Source organism: Erythrolamprus reginae, chromosome 4 (genome assembly GCF_031021105.1).
Source record: "Erythrolamprus reginae isolate rEryReg1 chromosome 4, rEryReg1.hap1, whole genome shotgun sequence".
Lineage (NCBI taxonomy): Eukaryota > Metazoa > Chordata > Lepidosauria > Squamata > Dipsadidae > Erythrolamprus > Erythrolamprus reginae.
In genome coordinates, this window is record NC_091953.1 from 24,611,893 (window position 1) to 24,635,330 (window position 23,438).

Here is a 23,438-nt window from a genome sequence, read left to right on the forward strand (position 1 = left end):
GCTCATTACTGTTTCCACGGGAACTAGAGGACACCCTCCCGTCCTCCCCCTTTCCAAACATACGTGAACTACAACGCCCGGCATGCACCTAGCTTTCCTCCAAGTTCTCCGATCCTCACAGCCCGTAAGACTCCAACTCCCAGCATGCATCAGGTTCACATCCGGTTAATGTCTGCGTGCCTGTGTGTAAACGAGGGTTCCCAAGGCGCTTGGAATACACGTTTCTCAACGCGACCCACGTCGATTCCCCCTCCGTAGCGCTTGGCTGTGCCAAAAGTTTTTAGCTGGCAGCTATGGCGCGGTGCATGTCGGGGAGGGGAAACTGCCCGGGGAGGAGGGGCCGCCTCGGAGCCGGTTGGCTTCCACACGTGGTGCGCGCCCTCGAGGACGAGGGGAGACTTGAGGAGAGAGAGAGGAAAGAGAGAGAGAGAGAGGCGACGCTTTGCGACGCTCTCTCCTTTTGCAGCAGTGCGGTCGGGCGCGATTGCCGTAGAGCCCAGTCAAGAGATACCGGCTGGCGTAGAAGCAGCTTTTGCCTGTGTGGCTCTCCAGCCGGCAGTGGGGAGGAGAGGAAGACGAGGAGGAAGAATAGAGGGCTCCGCCTCGCCCGCTCTTGCAGCCGCTTCCCCCCCTTCCCTTCATTCTCCCCACCGTATCTGGATGGTCCGCGTCGCGGCGGCGGGTCCTCCTCCTCTTCCTCCCCGGTGCCTGCGGCGGTGGCGGGCGGGGGCTTCGCGGGGTGGTGGCGGCGGCGGTGGTCGGTTTGCCGTCTGAAGAGGCGGCCCTCCCGGGCACTGAATGAAGATGGACTATGACTTCAAGGTGAAGCTGACCGGGGAGCGGGAGCGCGTGGAGGACCTCTTCGAGTACGAGGGCTGCAAGGTGGGGAGGGGCACCTACGGGCACGTCTACAAGGCCAAGCGGAAGGACGGGTGAGTCCGGCGAGGGCGGGGTGGGGGGCGCTTGTGGGGAAAAAAAGGTTGGGCCGGCCCGATCCGTCTCCCTTCTCTTCCTTTCCTTCCCTCCTCTCTCACACCCCCCCCCCCCCTCACGCCCCGTGACTTTCGGACGTTGCCTTTCCCCGACCCGCTGGCCTCCGGACTACATTTTTCCATCGCTCTGGAGTCCAGATGTGTCCGGACTGCAGGTCCCCATTGCTCTGGCTTCCAGATTTGTCCGGACTACATGCCCCGTCGCTCTGGCCTCCAGATATGTATGGACTACAGGTCCCCATTGCAATGGCCTCCAGATATATCCGGATTACAGGGCTCGTCGCTCTGGCCTCCAGATGTGCCCGAACTATAGGTCCCATCACCCTGTCCTCCAGATGTGTCCAGACCACAAGTCCCATCGCTCTGGCTTCCAGATGTGTCCCGACTACAAGTCCTGTCGCTCTGGCTTCCAGATGTGCCCAGACTGCAGGTCCCATAGTCCTGGCCTCCAGATGTGTCTGGACTACCGGTCCCATAGCTCTGACCTCCAGATGTGTCCAAGCTACAGGTCCCATAGTTCTGGCCTCCAGATGTGTCCTGTTGCTCTGGCCCCCAGATGTGTCTGGACTACAGGTCGCCAGGTCATCTAATCCAACCCCCTGCATCTGTCTGTCTGTCTCTTCTTCCCCCTTCCTCTCTGTTTTTTAAAAAAAAATATTATTATTATCCTCTGCCCAGGAGTCATTCTGGGAGGGCGGGGGTTCGGTCTGCCACACAATCCAGTTCGCTTATGGTCCCTGGTACATTCTTGGACAATCATGGGCCACGTAACTTTCTCCTCCGCTTTGCCCTCAAGGGGAAAAAAAACTGGCTTGGAAACCCCCCCCCCCCCCCAAAAAACCTCTTATGTTGATTTTGCTTCGGGGTGTATATGTAAAATGCCTTGGCATCCAGGTATGGAGGAGAAAAAAGGGGTATGGTGGTCTGTTGAAGCTTATGCAATGATTCTCAGTCGTTCTCATTCCATGGATACTTTCCAGTTGCAGCTTCACTGCCTCCAAATAAGATGGGGCACGAATGGGGTGGGTGCGTGTAGTTGAGAAAAGACCCTTCTTTGCATTGAGCAAACAGAGGATTTTTTAAAATCCCAAACTGCATTGCTGCCCAGAGTTGGCATACAAATCCAATAAATAAATACCTAAATTGCTTTGTGCATCTAGTCCTGCATTGTTTATGACTCTAGTTCTCAAGTCTTCACGATCTCAGGCAAAACCCAGGTCTTATATATCCTCTATAAGCCACTCTGAGTCCTTTTTAGAGTGAGTGGCATATAAATACAAATAATAAATGAATAAATAATAAATACTGCCTGATTCTTTCTACAAGCTGGGTGTTTGTGCAGGCATAACACATGCTTGGGGACCACCTGATGCCGTTTTCTCCATATGGAAACGTGCCTGCCTCTACTACGCTGAGTCCGTTACGCATCTCTCTCTGTCTTTTTAATATTTCTTGCCTATAATTACTCTTCTGAATATTTTACTATCGTTCCCCAACTAGCTTTTTGCAAAGCTCTTCCCGTGCTCTTGGTTGTAATCCAATATTATTTAGTGTTGGATTTAATTACTGTCATAATTATCATCAACTGATTAAGTCTTTTCCCTTAGCACCACCACTGTCGTGCTTTCTTTAATTGCTTTTCTGTTTGCAAGTATAAATAAACCATTGGATAGTGGGGATGAGAATATATTACTAAAATGAGATAGCAGATAACTTCCAGAGCTTAGCCTCTCTTCGTACTTATCTTAAGGTTGTGTCTCTGGCTTTTATGTTAACAATGCCTCTTGTCTCTTATCCTACTACGGTAGTAGCAGGAGTGGGTTCCTACAGGTTCACCTAAACCAGTAGTGACTCTCTGGTCACATCACAATGACATCACCGACTCGGTTCGGTCTGTACCGGGCAGTGGGCACCACCATCTTTTTAAAAAATTATTTTTTCCTTCTAAGCATGCACAGGAGAAGATTTTTGGGGCATATCTTGTTTTTGGCTTTTAAAAATTATTTTATTTTGGGGCACTGCGCATGGGCGCGCAAAGCATGTGTTCCCACGAGGCGTGGGAGGAAGCAAGATAAGTAGGAACCCACCCCTAGGTAGTAGCAAATTATTGCGTTCATAGCTGGTATCATTAATGATTATGGTTTTATTTGTTATGCTTCCTGCACTTTTCATCTTATACTATACATAACATCCTAATAAATACAGACTTCAGTCAGCAAACAGCCAGCATATATACATTATCTTAGATAATGTTTTTTTTAAAGCTCCATACTAATATTGTGAAAACTTTTGTATCTGTTCTGGGCAAATTATATTTGTTTTTTGTATTTTAATTTAAGATATAATGTGTCACTGTAAAATTCCATGCTGGCTACATATATTTCTTCATTTGCCATAAAAAGGATGTGTGTTTTTTTAATGTGAATTGTTATTCAAATTTAACATATTTAAAGCAGTAACATATTATTTTACCAAGTGACATACCTTTTTAAAAGAATGAATAATTTATACATTTTCTTAAAACAATATATACATTATAGTTGTAAAATGTGGACAACAGGATGTCAGCTTGCAAGATATTGTAGTCTTTAAGGATCCTAGGTTTTATAGAATAGCATGAGTTTGCAGAAAATAAATATCAGCTTTAGTTATCTTTGTGCTTAAAAAGTGCCCTAACTATCCTTACTTTTAGCAGGGAAAAATATATCTGGTGCAGTTGTGGCCAAGGGTAGTAATCTGATCTATATCTTTTCAGTGGTTTTTAAAAGTACTCTATGAAAGCCTCAATTGACCAAAACCTGTTTGGTTGCAAAAGTCAATATCTGTGGGCTTACTAGTGATAGGACGTCACATGAAAGATTGCAACTTGGAATATAATATGAATAAATGGTAAAAAGCTCGAATTAATAAATATACTGAAAGAAATTCGGTATCTCATGTATCTGAAATGAAAGGGGAAGGATGTGGTTGATCTAAAGAAGTTATCATCTTGTGGGTTCTGGTTGACAAAGACATCTAGAAAATCGAAACCATAGATTTAATTTGTGTGTGTGTGTAAAATGAGTACGTACAAAAATAGGAATCTATAGGTTGTTAAGAGTAGTAAATGATAATGTAAGACTCAAATGTTAACTTTCAACATTTTAAATGAACAATTCGGTGGAAATAAATATTCAGTAAGCAACATGAATAATATAAAAATGAGATGAAACAATGCATAAAAATTATTGAGCTGTTTGGCGATCCAAGAACAAGTGAAAATTGAGACTTTTTAAAGATCATCTACTTAGAAAAAGATCTGTTTTGAAGATGTAGTTTAAGCATAAATCTTTTTATAATATTCATTTCTTCAGAAACTACACAGAGTGAGAGAATGCGAATGAATATAATTTCCTTCCGTTCTAGTACAGAACACAAATATATTTTAGATATATTTAACATACACACACACACACACACACACACATATACATACATACATACATACATACATACATACATACATACATAATGTGTATCTTGTGAATATAAAATAGAATGAATATAATTTCAAAAGCATAATTGATAATGATAGATTTTGGATTTATGCATTTCTATTTTTTTATGCACATTTTTTATTTTATTGCAAGTTCTGGCAACATCTGACCTAGTCACTACAAATATTGCAAATGCATGATTATTTATAACAGAAGGCTTAAAGAATAAATGAAGATTACAAGGGGATGAAAGATTCTGAATGTGGGATCAAGCATTTTTGGTAGTGCCAAGACTGGGTCTTGAGTGGAATTAACATGAAAGAAATAGGAGGGGACATTTCAAGTAAAAAAAGAACAGTTGTGACAAGAATTACTATGAGTTCTAACTGAAAGAATAGTAGAGGACAGATTAATCTCCCAATAGGATGATTGTTATTTGAACATAATAGATGTTTTGAAAATTGCTTGGGATAAAGTGGAAAGAATTATGTTACTGGCTGCCAGAAAAAAACCTGGCTTAATACTGATGGAAAATATGTAATAGGATGTTTGGTAGAACAGAGAATTGAAAGTGGTTTTGGATGAAAAATTGTGGGAAATAGAAAAATTGCTGCACAAATAATGATTAGAAGATAATGTGTGAGATAGGATAACGTAAAATATAGTTGCAGATAATATAATCAAAGAGAACAAGAAATGTTTAAGTGAAGTTTACTGTGTAAACAAGGATTCTGTGATTTGAATGAATTAAATTCAAAATATGTCATCATTTGCTTGTTTATAGGATGAAATATTAAATTATTATTTTAGAGATCTAAATGGAAATGATAGGGATATATCAAACATTCAATTGAAAAGACTGCTATGAATGTTAGTATTGAAGAAAAATGACAAAGTCACAAACACGAAGTGTTAACAAATGGGTAGACCACAAGTTTAAGTTATATGCTGTCTATCGGGGTGGATTTTATTTAAATCCAGTCAATTTAAATCATGATTTAAATCACTAGTAAAACTTGATTTGAATCAACTCAATTTAAATCATGATTTTTAAAGAGCAACTGTCATCCCTGTCCTGAAGCTGCGGCTTCTCTGACCCAACAATGTTGACTCCCTGATAGTCCTAATATTTCAGAAAATTCAGCCTCATGCTACATAATGCTGAATAAACCAAATTATTAATGTCTCTTAAAAAGAAAAGTATATTTAGATATTTATTCCAAAAGCATTTTATTAAAATAAATTTAATTTTAAAAATAGATTTAAATTTTAAAAATCCATTTTTTAAATCATCAATTTTTATTCACCCTGCTGGTTATTATTAAAATATAGTTAAAGCTTGGCTAGAATGTGACTATGTGACTTGTTTAATATGTGTAAAGGGTGAATGATTAACTGGTGATTTAAAAAAAAACATTGTAATCACATGTAAAGGTAGCAAGAATAAATGAAAAAACTACAATGATCTTGACACGTTATTCAGCATGTCTGCAAATCTATTTGGCTAAATTTTTCACTGAGTAGAAACTAGGACACCTTGGGTTCTATTCATGCCTTAAGCACAAAGCCAGCTAGGTAACCCTGGGCAGGTCATTCACTTCCAGCAGTTCTGAAATCTTGCCAAGAAAACTGCAGTCTAGTGTCAAGTAGTCACCAGGAGTCAACAATGACTCAAAGGCATATACACAAAATGCTTGGAAACATATTTGGTTGAATTGAGATGGGAAGTAAATAAGATAACCATAAATAAAAATTTGTGCTGGGCAGTTTAATGCTAGGCAGGAGAAATTATTTTTGCTCTTGGGATTGTTGAAAAATATGTGAATATATTAATTTTAAATATTAATTTTAAAACATACTACAGTGGTCCTTTGACTTTCGCGGGTCCGACTTTCACGGAAAGGCTATACCACGGGTTTTCAAAAAATATTAATTAAAAAATACTCTGTGGTTTTTTTGAATGAAACGAGTTTTCCTGCAACCGCCCAGTGTACAATACTGTGCGTCTTAACTCTCCTCCTCCTCCTCCCAGCCGTCCTATTTCTTTAAATAAAAGCTCCACTTCCGCCCCAGCCTCCCAATCCCTCCCCTTTAATTCTCGGAGCGTTGGTACGCTGCACTTGAAGCCGAGCCTTACTGCCGCCGCCTCTTCTCCCTTAGTGGTAGCATCCGACCTCCCAACTGACCGGCCTGGAATCCCGGCTTCGAGTCCTGGCCTGGGTCCAAAGCTTGAGCTTCCCCTTCCCTGACCCTGAACACCAGTGCTGCCACCGCCGCCATGAGAAACGCCGGCAGTTAGCACAGCAAAGCTTGCCGCCCCGTTGCCCCTGCGGGTGGTGGGGGTAAGTAAAACCAGAAATGGAGGAGGGGGGGGGAAAGTAAGGAAGGAAGGGAGCAGAAATTTGACTTTCGCGGGCGGTCTTGGAACGTATCCCCCACTAAAGTCAAGGGACCACTGTATTGCCAAAGTGTCAATTGAGGACCAATTTTGGCTCTAAAGATCATTTCATAAGTTCTGAGTGATGCATAACTTGTGAGCGAAACTTTGAGTAATTTAAATATACCACCACAGAAGAAAAGAGTTGTAAATACAATGAATGACTGAATTTGATAACTCTGTTCACTTGCTCCAATAAAGCTCTCCATCTGTGAATTTGGTAAGAAGCAGTTTTGGCTACTTTCTCTATCATTATTATTTGACTGACTACACCAAAAGGCCAGCCCAACACTCCAATGCATGAGTTCAGGAGCAGAGTTACAAAAAAATCAATTCCAGTGGTTTTATATAATGTGCAAACCAAGCCAAGGTATTGTTTGTATGTGACTTAATATGTTCACTAAAGCAATTAGAATTCATGAATTTGTTCAGCGTCTGGTAGATTTTTTAAAACGTCTGTCAGTTCTGCTTTATGTTACGTTATTGTATTTTAAACTACATTTAGCTGCCCAGACTCCTTATGGTCAAAGAGGTGTACATATAAATTAAATGAATAATAATTAGATTTTATCTATTAAACTATCTAAAAAAGAGCCGAGGTGGCGCAGTGGGTAGAGTGCAGTACTGCAGGCCATTGAAGCTGACCGTAGATCTGTAGGTCAGTGGTTCAAATCTCATCACCGGCTCAAGGTTGACTCAGCCTTCCATCCTTCCGAGGTGGATAAAATGAGGACTCAGATTGTGGGGGCAATATGCTGGCTCTGTTAAAAAGTGCTATTGCTGACATGTTGTAAGCCGCCCTGAGCCTAAGCAGAAGGGCAGCATTAAAAATTAAATGAATAAATAAATAAACTATCACTGCATAGTGTATGAAGCACTAGATTTCAAGACTTGCTCAATAGGCTAATAGTTAAATATAATATATACATTCATGCTCTGCATGTATGTCAATACACTAATTTACAAGGAAAGTAATAGGGTTTTTCCCCCTCATTTTCATGTATAAGCTTGGAAGTATACAGTAGTCCCTCGCTATACCGCGCTTCACCTACTGCGGCTTCACTTCATCGCGGGTTTCTGAGGAAGTCGATCGGCAGATTTAAACAGCCCGCCGAACTCGATCGGCAGGTTTTTAAAAAAAAAAATATATCTAAAATTGTAAATACTGTATTTAAATACTGTATCTAAAATAAATACTGTGTGGGAAGGGTTTATAAACACTTAAAACAATGAAAACTTACCAAACAATTACAATATAAATACTTAAATAGGTACTATCAGTCGATAAATTCCCCATCGCCGATTTCACCTATCGCGGCCAGGTCTGGAACGTAACACCAGTGATAGGTGAGGGACTACTGTATTTCTTTTTGTACTTTTTAATATAGGATTATCTCACTCTAGCTCAGTGCTTCTCAATTATTTTCTGTTGCCCCCCCCCCCCCCCCCCCCGGAGAAGTAAATATTTTGCACCCCCAACTCTCTTCCACAACTGTAAATATTATTGTGGCCCGGGCCACCTGACCTGCCCCCCCCCTCCAATTTGCGCCCCACCACGAGACACACGTCTCACCTGTCACTTACATCATGTTCCTCGGTGTTGTGTCCAGGGCAGCCCGTTCTAAAAAAGAAAACATTACGTGAGTTTGAGAAGTTTGATTGAACTTGTGAGACATTTTTTTTTAGAATGGACTGCCCTGGACACCGTGCCAAAGAATATGAAGAAGGTACCAGTACAAGTGTCAGGTAGCACAGGCATCCTACTCCCTGTGGCAAAACAACCTCCATGTTCCCTGGAATCCCGCCAATCCTGGTATCGCTCTGTGCCTCCCCAGGGAGGCCCTGCCCCACTATTTGAGAAGCACTGCTCTAGCTGGACCGATTAATTCTCCCCTCCGCCATGCTTTACTTTTCTCCAGACGTTTCTTATTGTATTAGCACTTACATACAAGTGCAATATCCTGGATTATTTATTTAAAATACAGTGGTACATCTATTTAAGAACGCCTCTGCTTAAGATCTTTTCTAGATAAGAACTGGGTATTCAAGATTTTTTTGTCTCTTTTTGAGAACCATTTTTTATTTACGAACCCGAGCCTGGAAAAATTTCCCAGGAAATTTGAGAGCGGCACGAAGGCCCGGCCAGTTTCCTGTCATTCCCCTTTTAATCCCGGCTATCTTGGGCTTTTCTGGGCTGCCAGAGGAGCATTTTGGTGGCGCTTAAGGAGGCTTTGGCAGTCCAGAGCGAACGAAGCATTTTCCTTTCTCTGGGCGTTTGGAGAGGGAATAAACCTCTGCCAGCGCCCAGAGAAAAGAAACGCTCCCTTCGCTCTGGACAGCTGAGGAGTCACCACAGCGAAGGAAAGGCGCCGGCTACAAAGTGAGCAAGTGAGAGGAGAAGGGAGCCCTTCAGCATGGGAAGGAAGAGGAAGCAGGTAGCAGCAGCAGCAGTCAGTGTATCGGAGGCAGTGTCTGCGAGTCTGCGGAGAGGGATGGCATACAAATCTAAATAATAATAATAATGGGAGGCAGCCTTGCGCCGGGTATATTGGAGGTGCATGCTCCTCCTCGCCGCCTTAGAGTCCCTCTTTTTTTTTTAAGACTTAAAGTTTTGGATTATTTTTTATTCCCCTCACCTCACCTTCTTCCTTCAGCAGCGACTCTCCTCCTCCTCCTCCTCTTCTTCCTCCTCCTCCTCCCACCCAAATTTCAAGCTGTTATTTCTTTCCTAAGGGGTTTGCATGCATTATTTGCTTTTAAATTGATTCCTAAGGGAAAAAAATGCTTCTTCTTAAGAACATTTCTACTTAAGAATTTGGTCACGGAACGAATTAGGTTCTTATGTATAGATACCACTGTATAATACATGTTCACATATTTCTCCAACTTAATAACAATATAAAGCTCTAAAGACTTACCGGTAATAACAATATAAAGTTGCTGCAATAAATGGTGTGTGTGTGTGTGTGAGCATATCACATACAGTGGTATTTTGTTACTCAACTGCTTGGAAATTCATCAAATTTGGTACTCAACACATTTTGATGCACACAATTTGTCACAGTACTCACTCATCATTTGTTTTGTATTCGATGCACAAGCTAGAATTTGTCAGTGTCAGCTGCCTTATGACTTACTACATTATTCTTTATGGGAAAAATAGTTTTTAGCACTCTTCGCAGCTCCTTGAACCAATTAATGAGAAGTACCAAGGTATCATACTAGCAAAATGCAATTCTTTTAAAAAAAGAAAAGAAATATAAACAAAATTGAATAATTTTTGAAAATATAATTTAATGAGCAAGGTCTGTAGACTACATTAAACTGTGTATACAGATTAAATCTCCTCTTTATCCAAAGTAAACAAAGGTCCCAAGGTACTAGAAGATTGATGAGCCAAGGTGACGCAGTGGGTAGAGTGCAGTACTGCAGGCCACCAAAGCTGACTACTAAATCTGCAGGTCAGCGGTTCATCACCGACTCAAGGTTGACTCAGCCTTCCATCCTTCCGAGGTGGGTAAAATGAGGACCCAGATTGTGGGGGCAATATGCTGGCTCTGTTAAAAAGTGCTATTGCTAACATGTTGTAGGCCGCGCTGAGTCTAAGGAGAAGGACAGCATTTTTTAAAAATTAAATAAATAATAAGGAAATATTTTATTTTAAACTTAAAATCTAAAATTTATGATATACTGTATAAGTGAAAAGTGTTATAAAGGGAGAAAAAAATAACTGATATAGATTTTAGCTCTTTGTTACTATGTTCTTAAAAATGCTTTTGCTAAGAGAGGAAAACAGTAAATTTTGGGCACTTTTTAATTATTTGACTAATATTATGGAATCAGGTTGGTTTAACCCTTGTTGAGATTCTTTTCTTCACGGGTATAATAATAAGAGAGAGTAATGTTCTTTTTGTTATGGAATGAAGGACTAATTTTCATGCAGGGCTATCTCTTTAGATGATGTTTATGTCATGGATTTGGTCTGAAAAATAGCAGCACTGAAGGGAATAACCACATTTATTGGAATTATCTGTTGGATCCCTAATCATATATAATAACAATGAGGGATCCTGAACAATGGAAAAACAAAGACTTTTAAAGATGTTGAGGGCTACAAAGTGGAAAATTCCAGAGATCTGATTTGCTGGCCAGTTAGGGGAAGCTAGCCATGTCCTTGTGAGAAAGTCCAAGGACGTGGAATATTGAGGTCATCACTTGACGGAGGATGGAAGAGTTGGGGTTTATCTAGGTCGCCGTTTTCTTGCAAAGGCTGCCCTTGGACTCTACTGTGAACTGGAGAGGAAGCTTTTATGCTTTAGTTTAAATGGGATCTGAGCAGGAAGAATAAACTCGGGTTTGATACAATTAGGCAAAGAGATGGACTTGATTTGACTTTGGTCACAGCTAAAAGATAGGAAAACCTCTGTTTTGTTCATTGAAGAACACCTCTACTTACAAACTTTTCTCGATAAGAACCGGGTGTTGAAGATTTTCTTGCCTCTTGTCAAGAGCCATTTTCCACTTACAAACCCGAGCCTCCAAAACTGTAACCGGAAAAGGCAGGGAGAAGCCTCTGTGGGGCCTCTCTAGGAATCGCCTGGGAGGAAATGGGGCCGGAAAAGGCAGGGAGAAGCCTCCGTGGGGCCTCTCTAGGAATCTCCTGGGAGGAAACGGGGCCGGAAAATGCAGGGAGAAGCCTCCGCGGGGCCTCTCTAAGAATCTCCTGGGAGGAAACGGGGCCGGAAAAAGCAGGGAGAAGCCTCCGTGGGGCCTCTCTAGGAATCTCCTGGGAGGAAATGGGGCCGGAAAAGACAGGGAGAAGCCTCCGTGGGGCCTCTCTAGGAATCTCCTGGGAGGAAATGGGTCCGGAAAAGGCAAGGAGAAACCTCCGTGGGGCCCTTCTAGGAATCTCCTGGGAGGAAACGGGGCCGGAAAAGGCAGAGAAAAGCCTCCGTGGGGCCTCGAGGCGCCCCGAGTTTGCGGAGAGGGGTGGCATATAAATCCAATAAATCTAATCTAATCTAATCTCTCTAGGAATTTCCTGGGAGGAAAACGGCCTCCACCCTCCCTATGGTTTCCCCAATCGCACGCATTATTTGCTCTTACATTGATTCCTATGGGAAAAATTGTTGCTTCTTACAAACTTTTCTACTTAAGAATCTGGTCACGGAACGAATTAAGTTCATAAGTAGAGGTACCACTGTATTTATTTTGCCCACTGCACATAAAACCAATATTTTGTTCAGGCTGTGATGCCCTCCTTATTATGCTATAATGAGCCAAGGACGGATAGTTAAAAGTTGCCAGTGTCCTCAGTTAGAGGCTTAGAGGTATGAATTAATGCAAAGGCACTCCCTGGTCATTCGAGGTTACACTGAAGTACAGTATAGGTAGATTAGAGTGATAAGATAAAAATATATTGAGATGTGCATAATAAATTATAGACATACTGATTAGCGCTCACTGTTATCCTGGTGAAACCCTGTAGTAAACTCTGACTGTATTTAAGAAGGCTGTGAAATCCAAGTTTTTATCTCACGCTCAGTTGCCAAAGTTATTTATAAACTTCTGTGTTCATCTTTGTGACGGTACAATGGCTTAGCAGTCAAGACACTGGGCATCCCAGCTGAAAAGCCGATAAGTTGAGTTTGAAACCCAAGTGTCACATGGGGGGGGGAACTATTGACCCCGTCAGAGGGGGTCCGCAACTTGGGTGTCCTCCTTGATCCACAGCTCACACTAGAGAACCATCTTTCAGCTGTGGTGAGGGCGGCGTTTGCCCAGGTTCGCCTGGTATACCAGCTGTGGCCCTATTTGGACCGGGAGTCACTGCTCACAGTCACTCATGCCCTCATCACCTGGACTACTGTAACGCTCTCTACATGGGGCTACCTTTGAAGAGTGTTCGGAAACTTCAGATTGTGCAAAATGCAGCTGCGAGAGAAATCATGGGCTTCCCATGTAACACCAACACTCAGCAGTCTGCATTGGTTGCCGATCAGTTTCCGGTCACAATTCAAAGTGTTGGTTATGACCTATAAAGCCCTTCATGGCATCAGACCAGAATATCTCCGGGACCGCCTTTTGCTGCAGAAATCCCAGCGACCGGTTAGGTTCCACAGAGTTGGCCTTCTCCAGGTCCCGTTGACTAAACAATGTCGTCTGGCGGGACCTAGGGGAAGAGCCTTTTCTGTGGCGGCCCCAACCCTCTGGAACCAGCTCCCCCCGGAGATTAGGATTGCCCCCACCCTCCTTGCCTTTCGCAAACTTCTTAAAATCCACCTCTGCCATCAGGCATGGGGGAGCTGAGACATCTCCCCCAGGCCTATATAGTTATGTATGGTATGCTTGTGCTGTATGTTTTTTAAAAAAAATAATGGGTTTTTAGATATTTTTTAAATATTAGATTTGTTTATTGTATACTGTTTTATTGTTGTGAGCCACCCCGAGTCTTCGGAGAGGGGCAGCATTCAAATCTAATAACTAACTAACTAACTAACAAACATTGTGAGCTCCCATTACTCGTCCCAGCTCCTGTTAACCCACAGCAATTTGAAAGTGTGAAAATTGGAGAAAATGAACTGATACCACTTCGGTGGGAATGTTACTGCATTCTGTATTTTCATGCTTGCCACGTGATAACGGAAGCCAGCTCTCAAGACAGCGAAGGCTCCCTCAGCTGAAAATCAGAGAGTCAGTCACATCAGGACTGGGGAAACCTTTAAACCTTTACTTCACCTTTCAAGGTCACAATTCACAGTGTTGGTTATCACCTATAAAGCCCAACATGACTTAGGGATAGACTATCTAGGGCAGTGTTTCCCAACCTTGGCAACTTGAAGATATTTGGACTTCAACTCCCAGAAATCCCCAGCCAGCATTCAATGGCTGTGGAATTCTGGGAGTTGAAGTCCAAATATCTTCAAGTTGCCAAGGTTGGGAAACACTGATCTAGGGGACCATCTACTGCCACATACCTCCCAGAGAGCAATAAGATCACACAGGGTCAGCCTCCTCCTGGTTCCATCGACTAAGCCAGGGGTCCCCAAACTTGGCAACTTTAAGACTTGTGGACTTTAAGTCCCAGAATTCTCCAGCCAGCATAGCATAGCATAGCACGCTGGAGAATTCTGGGAGTTGAAGTCCAAAAGTCTTAAAGTTGCCAAGTTTGAAGACCTCTGGACTAAGCAATGCAGGTTGGCAGGGCCGAGGGGGAAGGTCTTCTCTGTGGCTGCCCCAGCTCTATGGAACCAACTACCCCCCCCCCCATGTCTGCACGTGTTTTTACGATGCTGCAATTTCGCTGAGGCTCACCTCGCTGGGAAACCCCACCTCTGGACTTCCATTGTCAGCGAAGCACCCGTTTTTGCGCTGCTGGGATTCCCCTGCTGGGATTTCCCTGCAGCATCACAAAAACACGGAAGTCCGGAGTGGGGTTTCCCATGGAGGGGAGCCTCAGGGGTATTCCAGCAGCACAAAAACGGGCGCTTCAGCTGGCAAAAGGGGTGAGTTTTGGGCTTGCACGCATTAATCGCTTTTCCATTGATTCCTATGGGAAACGTTTCATCTTACAATCTTTTCACCTTAAAAACCTGATCTCGGAACCAATTAAGTTCGTAAGACGAGGTATCACTGTATTTAGTAATATGTTTTGTGTAGCATGTTAGATTCTGTATCTCATATTTTTGTTTCGAGTTGATGATAGCATATTTAAAAATAATTTTCCAGCTGTTTATTTCATGGAATTTGTACTCAAATGTTAACTTATTCTCAAAGATTCAGTTAAATTCAACTTACATTTATGCATAGGAAATGAAATAAATGTGCCGTGTAAAGGTCATGCTCTAATCCAGCTAGCTATGTGGATTTTGGCTATGTGTTATATAAATTATATTTTGATTTATCTTTTTTCAAACATTTACTTGAATGCAAATAGTTCTGAGCATTTAACTGAGTGTTGCTTATAAGAATTCTTTTGAATTTATAATGCAGTTTTTCACTATTTTTTTCTTCTCTATCATAGGAAAGATGATAAAGATTATGCTCTGAAGCAGATAGAAGGTACTGGGATTTCTATGTCTGCATGCAGAGAAATAGCTGTAAGTAACTTCAGTTCTAAATTAATGATCATATTAACTTTTAATTCACTGTTACTGTGATAATGTACATCTTGTTTTTCAACAGTATGGGAAAAAGTCTGTTTAAACCAGATCATAAAGTAGATCATAATCCTATTTCTAGTTCAGAAGCATAGGTACTCCTCATCCTACAACAGTTCACTTAGTGACCGTTCAACAAAGTTATAGCGACATTGAAAAAAGTGACTTATGACCATTTTTCACAGTTACGATCTTTGCAGCATCCTTATAATCATGTGATCAAAATTTAGATGCTTGGCAACTGGTTTGTGTGTGATCACCTTTTGCAACTTTCCAACAAGCAAAGTCAATGGGAAGCCAGATAGATTTAACAACCAGATTACTAATTTACCAACTGAAGACATTCACTTAACAACTGAAGCAAGAAAGGTCATAAAATGGGACAAAACTCACTTAACAAATGTCTCACTTAACAACAGAAGTTTTGGGTTCAGTTGAAGTCATAAATCAAGGACTGCCTGGTGTAACAAACCATAGCTATTGATAAATTATCATTAAAGTACTCTGATCAGTTTTTGTATCTAAGCAATTTTCAAAATAAGCTTAAGAAAAAATCTGATTTTATAATTCATTATCAATATGGAGTCAATTACATAAATACAGTAATACCTCATGATACGAACTTAATTGGTGCAAGGAGGAGGTTCGTAAGACGAAAGGTTCGTAAGACGAAACATTGTTTCCCATAGGAAACAATGTAAAGTCAATTAATCCGTGCAACCAAAAAACCCCCCGCAAAAAAACGGCTTTCGGCGACTGCTGGGAAGCCGCACGGCTGTTTTAAAAGGTGACAGCCGGTCTGGGGGGCTTCCCAGCACCCCCGGGTTCGGGGGGGTGCTGGCAAGCCCCTCAGGCCGGCTGCGACCTTTTAAAACAGCCGCGGCGCTTCCCAGCTGTCTCCCGAAGCCGAACGCTAAAGCCGAACTTCCGCGTTCGGCTTCGGGAGACAGCTGGGAAGCGGCGCGGCTGTTTTAAAAGGTGACAGCCGGGCTGGGGGTCTTCCCAGCAACCTCCCGAACCGAACCCGGGGTTCAGAAAATTTTTGCCTCTTCTTACGAACTTTGTTCGAGTTACGAACCGGCGTTCTGGAGGCTTCTGGGAAGCCCCGCCGCCCGGCTGTTACCTTTTAAAACAGCCGCGCGGCTTCCCAACAGTCTCCGAATGCCAGTTCGTAACTCGAAAAAAGTTCGTAAGAAGAGGCAAAATTTTTCTGAACCCCGGGTTCGTATCACGAGTTGTTCGTAAGACGAGGGGTTCGTATCTTGAGGTACCACTGTATATGGTAAATGTCGTAACAAACTGTATTAGTCAGGGCAAACACAGATTATGAATTTAATTAATGTAAGATACCTTTGCTTGAGTTAAAAGTGAAATTGTATTACCGGTATGTGAAAAATCTCTTCATTTGCATGTTTAAGATCAACCTGTTTCTTATGGTGATACTTTATCATCATCCCTCTGTTTTCCTAGAATACCTTTGAATAGTAGCTAGGTGAACAAGATCATGAGTATAATAGAAGGGATATTACTCTTACGCAATTTTCTTGCCTTAGTTACAGAACAAAATAAGAACAAAGAAAAAAGTAAACAGACAGCTTTATCTGTAAATATATCTTTATCATTGAACAAAGAACAAGTGAAGGGATGGGATTTAGTGTATAAATAATAAAGGGCTTTTTTGAGGGTCTGTTCAGGTCACCGTTACCATTATTTTAAAATAATATTTATGAAAAATCATACGTATTTTCTTACAGGGCTACTTTTCGATAAAGACTTTTTAAACATGCTACCTCTGGCTTTTCAATTCCAAAGCATTCAGTAGTAGTGTTAAATCTTTTAGCTTAAAGTTGCTATTTTTTGTAAGTCTATTTTTATAAGGAATAAATTGAATTGCCAGATGTAAACATTGACAATTGAACAAAAGAATAATTGTAAAGCATGACTTGTGATATAGAAAATAAAACCATTTTGCATATCTTCAGATTAATTAAAAATAATATACTGAGCAATTTGTCATATTCTTGAGCTACTGTTCTAATGACTAACATGCATAATAAAAAGTCACAAAAGATTCAGGTACAGAAAGTACTATATATTTGGTTTACTTATATGCCATTAAGTTTTCGATTATAAAGTTGCATCATTTTTTAAATTGTGGAAGTTCCCTTCAGTTCAAATTTAACTAGTGTTATCTGCATCCTAAGGGAGGTGTGTTTGACCCAGCTGTTAGTCCAATTTTAAAACCTGGTAGGAATTCCTTAATTAAAAGGAATCCCACACTGCTTTCCTTGGTCCTTTGTGAATTAAAAGATTTCAGATTAAGCCTGAAAAACAAGCTTATTTGTTTTAAAGTTATAAAAAGAATTGCCAGTTTGTATTTTTGGTTTGTACATCTTTCTAGCGTATGGCATTTGTTTTACAGCTGTTGCGGGAACTCAAGCATCCAAATGTAATTTCTCTGCAAAAGGTGTTTCTGTCTCATGCAGACAGAAAAGTATGGCTCCTTTTTGACTATGCGGAACATGACCTTTGGGTAAGGATGCTTGTGGATTAAGCAATAAAATGGCCAGTGCAGCTGCAAATTGAAGCCCTGTTCCTTTGCATGTTCATCAGTATTGCTTGTTTTAATAATAATAATCATAATCATAATAATTTATTGGATTTGTATGCCGCCCCTCTCCGTAGACTCGGGGCGGCTAACAACAATGATAAAAACAGCATGTGACAATCCAATAATAAAACAGCTAAAAACCCTTATTTATAAAAACCAAACATACACACAAACATACCATGCATAACTTGTAATGGCCTAGGGGGAAGGAATATCTCAGCTCCCCCATGCCTGGCGGTATAAATGAGTCTTGAGTAGTTTACGAAAGGCAGGGAGGGTGGGGGCAATTCTAATCTCCGGGGGGAGTTGGTTCCAGAGGGCTGGGGCCGCCACAGAGAAGGCTCTTCCCCTAGGGCCTGCCAAACGACATTGTTTAGTCGACAGGACCCAGAGAAGGCCAACTCTGTGGGACCTTATCGGTCGCTGGGATTCGTGCAGTAGCAGGCGGTTCCGGAGGTAATCTGGTCCAATGCCATGTAGGGTTTTAAAGGTCATGACCAACACTTTGAATTGTGACCGGAAACTAAATTACTAAATCACGGGTGTTAAATTCAAGGCCGGATCTGGCTTATGGGATGTTTGAAGCTGGCTCATGGGGCTGCCCTGGAAATAGTGAAGGAACGGCTCATGATGCCTCTGCCAGCAAAAATGGGGCTCGGGAGGGCTGCATGTGGCCCACTCAAGTTATAGTTATAGTTTATTAGATTTGTATGCCGCCCCTCTCCGAAGACTCAGGGCGGCTCACAACATAATAGTGATACAATACATTACAAATCTAATAGTAGAAGTTAAATCCGTTTAAAAACATTAATACATAATAAAATCCCTAACTATACAATCATACACATTCAACCTAATCCATCATACAGTGAGGCCGAAAACATAATAAAAAGGGGGAGAAGGTGGTAATTATCCCCACGCCTGGCAACAAAGGTGGGTCTTCAGCATTTTAGGGAAGGCGAGGAGGAGGGTGGGGGCTATTCGAATCTCTGGAGGGAGCTGATTCCAGAGGGCCGGGGCCGCCACAGAGAAGGCTCATCCCCTGGGTCCCGCCAGCCGACATTGTTTGGTCGATGGGACACGGAGAAGGCCAACTCTGTGGGACCTAATCAGTCGCTGGGATTCGTGTGGCAGTAGGCGGTCTCGGAAGAAGTTACGTTTTCATATGCCACTGCTTCCTGCCAGCAAAAAAGGGGATTTGAAGAGCCATGCGATCGCTTCCGGCAACCCTCTGCCAGCAAAAACGTTTTCGCTGGCAGAGCGTTTGGGCCACCACAGGCACACAATATGAGTGATGTCAGGCTGGTCATGCCCCTCTGGCCACATCCTCCCCCCTGATGTCCAATATACCTCTGATGTGGCCTTCAACGAAATTGAGTTTGACACCCCTGTACTATGTGATAGAGCTTCAATCTGCACTTGCAACCCCTTTTATGGACACTTTCCCATTATTGTCATCAGTTTCTCCCTATATTTTTCAATGATACTCTAAATGTAAATACTATAAATGTTCAGTATAAAAATATTAGAAAGGGTCGGTTCTAAATCTAAATAAATAAGAACCGGCCAGGTAGAGTACTATACTGCAGGCCACTGAAGCTGACTGTAGATCTGTAGGTCAGCAGTTCAAATCTCATCACCGTCTCAAGGTTGACTCAGCCTTCCATCCTTCCGAGGTGGCTAAAATGAGGACCCGGATTGTGGGGGCAATATGCTGGCTCTGTTAAAAAGTGCTATTGCTAACATGTTGTAAGCCGCCCTGAGTATAAGGAGAAGGGCGGCATAAAAATCGAATAAATAAGTAAGTAAGTAAGTAAGTGTGGATTAGGTCCAGTTTTCAAAATGGCTGGAAGTCCAAAATTACTTTCCCCATTGCCATTCTTTGCAATATTCATCTCCCCCCCCCAAAAAAAAATTCCTGTAAGATATTTAAAAATTTCACGAGATGTCTTTTTGAGACACTTCTGTATTGGTACTTGGCAAAGTACCAGATAAATAAATATTTTCCTCCCTAAATTAACACAAGTTGAATAAAATAAATAGCATCTCATTTGTGGATGGGAGGGACTAAGGGAAATAAAATGTTTAAAATATTTTAGACTTTTAAACATGCTATGAAAGACAGAAGTGCCTCATCAAGTACATTACATGGCCATAACAATATCCTCATCTCCTGGTAGAGAAATGGTTGTAGACCATAAGAACTAGATCTCTACTATTATTGAAAACATAGAATATATGTTATGAAATAAATTGTTTTAATCTGACTTTGGTATAGTTGTTGTTTTCTTGTTATTTAATGTAATTGTAGCCATATATTCTAAATGTGCATAAGGAAGTACAAATTTAGAAACAATTCTTTGGAAGTATTGTTGGAAAGACTTATAGTTTATGATGTACGAGAGAGAGAGAGATACTGCAGATATTTAAAATTTAACATCAAAATTCAGCTGTTGAGTACAAAATTAAATGAAAAGAAAGATGGTTTATCGTTTACAAAGTGATATATGTATTTCTTGTTTTAATCTCAGAAATGCCAACTCAGTGATGAATTTTGGCTATAATGAAACATATCAAACTGTTTCCACTCCGTGCTGATTAATTTTGTTTGTTATTTTAGCACATAATAAAATTTCACAGAGCTTCTAAGGCAAACAAGAAGCCAGTTCAGTTACCTCGGGGAATGGTGAAATCTCTATTATATCAGATCTTAGATGGCATTCATTATCTACATGCTAACTGGGTGTTACACAGGGATTTGGTAAGTAGACCTACAGTGGGGATTAGAAATAGATATAAGGCTTCTACCTAGTGATAATGTTTTGCACAACATATTAGATGTAAAGTATTCATAGTTTGTTTACAAGTTAACTTAGCAGGCAAGTGTCTTTCCTGAATATGTGTTTTTATTTCATATGTCACTTTTTTCAATATTTGGCAAGAAAAACAGCATAGCTGCTTTTGCATTCTTTATTTTAAAAACAACATAAGACCTACTAGGTAATGAGGTCCACATTCAGTATAACTTGCATATTTGATTGTCAATTACTTAAATTACATTTCTTATTTTCTGTGAATCTCTAACAACACATATGTTGCCTTATTGGAGTAGTTCAAAAATTTGCCTAGGCTTTTATTTCCTCACTGATGTAGAAAAGGAATATAGCAATTCTACATATTCTTCTTTGATTTAAAAAAATAATAATTATATCAGTTACTATTAGAACTGCGCAGCATAATAGTGCCTTGTGTTAATTACCATCAGTTTTTAGGTATGAGCACAAATCTACAGCTTTCTTTGAATATCCGCATAAGTATGCAGTCATAAATAAGTTAAGCTTAAGTTTTATTAGATTTGTATGCCGCCCCTCTCCGAAGACTCGGGGCGGCTCACAACAACAGCAATACAATATACAAAGTACAAATCCAATATAAGTTAAAAAATAATTTAAAACCCATAATATTAAAAAACGATCATTACTACACAATCACACCATTCTCATATATTACAGTCAGAAAAAGGTGGTACTGGGGGGACAAGATAGTTATTCCCCCCATGCCTGGCGACATAGATAGGTCTTCAACATCTTGCAGAAGGTGGGAAGAGTAGGGGCAATTCGAATCTCCGGGGGGAGTTGATACCAGAGGGCCGGGGCTGCCACAGAGAAGGCTCTTCTGGGTCTCGCCAAATGGCATTGTTTAGTCGACGGGACCCGGAGAAGGCCAACTCTATGGGACCTGATTGGCCGCTGGGATTCGTGCGGCAGAAGGCTGTCCCATCCTTTTTAAATCAGTTGTATACCTTTTTCCTGTCAAAGGTAATGTTATTGTCATATATTTTTGTAAACATTTTAATTGTTAATATGGATCTTAAAATTCATATATTGCCATATACTATAGCTACCTCAATATTCATGCATGTTGAAATATTAGTGAATTTCAAGGTGTTGTCTTTTCATGGCAGATTAGTTGAATGAACAATAATCATTTCTTTAAACTGATTTCAGATAAAAATCTGAACTGAATATACACCATTGGGGCCAATATAATCCAATTGTTATTGGTTTTTCATAGGTTTATCAACATTTTAATTAAAAAATAGCAGTTTAATATTGGCATAGCTCTGTAATACTTTAAAAGCAATTGCACAAGTTGTTACAAGGATTTCTAAAAATATTGTCAAAGAAAATCTGTTGGGCAAATGGATTAACCTAAAAACATTAGAAGAAAAACAAATGAAATAAGCCTTTAAAATCCAAACTAGCACCCATTTTTCTAAAAATGAAATATTAGAGAGATTAATTTTAGAATAATATATAGTTCTATATAAAATATATAAATTTTGTATGTTATATAATATTGTATATTTACATTGTTTCTTGGGAGCGAATGTACATTGCTTTTCTGTATTTGGCTAATGTTGATAAAACGTAGGAGAAACACGTTTTTCTCTGTGTTCTGGAACATAGCTTCCCATCTGAGGAGCTGTTGTAAAGGGGGGGGGGGATTCTGAAGGAAATTATTTGGCTGCTTATGTAGCCTTACAGCAAACTAATAATATATAGGCATTATCACTTTTTAACATTCCACTGCATTTTGATTGAAAATTGGAAAGCAAAGCTAATTTCAGCCACAAATGTTTAGGTTTACTCTGGTATATGTATTATGTATTTTTTTTCCACAGAAACCTGCTAATATTTTAGTTATGGGTGAAGGTCCTGAGCGAGGAAGAGTAAAAATTGGTATGTTTATATCTTTGATAAGTCCTAGTGTAGCATTTAAGACAGAATGTTCTAACAGTACATAGGCCAATACCTATTGCAGGGGTGGGCAATTAATTTTGCCATGGGGCCGCATGAGAAACGTCGCATAGACATGCAAAATATTACACGGGGAAAAACCCGAACTTAGAACAATCTACATACATATACCCATGAAAATCTACAAAAACAATTATATATTATATATTATAATTATATTATAATTATAAATTAATTGCCCACCCCTTCCTTCCTTCCTTCCTTCCTTCCTTCCTTCCTTGTTCCCTCCATTCCTTCCTTCCTTCCTTGTTCCCTCCATTCCTTCCTTCCTTCCTTCCTTCCTTCCTTCCTTCCTTCCTTCCTTCTCCAGATGGAGAGAAGCTTCTGTCTCTCTGATTTTCTCTGCCTTTTATTTCTGCTTTTGGGCAGTTCTTTACTTCTCTTTCAAAATATTCCTTTCAGGTGCCTCTCTTCAACTGACCTACATTGTCAGTTGAGAAAACATAGTGGAGGCTTTGCCTGAAAGTAGCTTTGGATTCCTTTTCTTCCTCCTCCTCCCCTTTCCCCCCCCTGAGAGGTGGTGTGGGGGGGTTGCTTTAAATTTCTTGGAAAGGCCAATGAAACCAATGAACAATTAAAAAATGAGCATTTATTGGACTTTTGCAAAAGGGCATGGAAAGAGAATTTCTCCTTCCTTCCCTTCTCCATTTCTCCTTCCTTCTTTCTTCCCTCCATTTCTCCTTCCTTCTTTCTTCCCTCCATTTCTCCTTCCTTCCTTCCTCCATTTGTCCTTCCTTCCTTCCAACCTCCGCAGGCTGGTCACAGACAGCGGGTGGGCCGCATCCGGCCCCCTGGGCTGCACTTTGCCCAGGTCTGGCCTATTGTTACTGATCACAGATCAAATGAAGAGGGGTATCATATGTTCATCTTGGACAATGTTAGAGCACCCCACTTTCATTAAAAATGTAATTTTCTTAAATAATGTTAACATTTAATAATAAAT

General features: G+C 40.9%; 1 protein-coding gene across 2 annotated transcripts in view; it reads left to right on the forward strand.

The window, feature by feature from the left end:
- The first annotated feature begins 303 nt into the window (after positions 1-303).
- CDK8 (cyclin dependent kinase 8) overlaps positions 304-23,438 on the forward strand; it is a 53,638-nt gene continuing 30,503 nt past the window's right edge. Inside the window, exons 1-5 of one of the 2 annotated variants that reach the window (XM_070749831.1) lie at positions 304-932; positions 14,929-15,004; positions 17,487-17,597; positions 20,296-20,436; positions 22,360-22,417. In XM_070749831.1, the coding sequence (XP_070605932.1) occupies positions 799-932; positions 14,929-15,004; positions 17,487-17,597; positions 20,296-20,436; positions 22,360-22,417 (520 nt within the window). In that variant the 5' untranslated portion in view covers positions 304-798. The remainder of the gene's footprint in view (positions 933-14,928; positions 15,005-17,486; positions 17,598-20,295; positions 20,437-22,359; positions 22,418-23,438) is intronic. The other variant, XM_070749832.1, reaches the window with a different exon arrangement.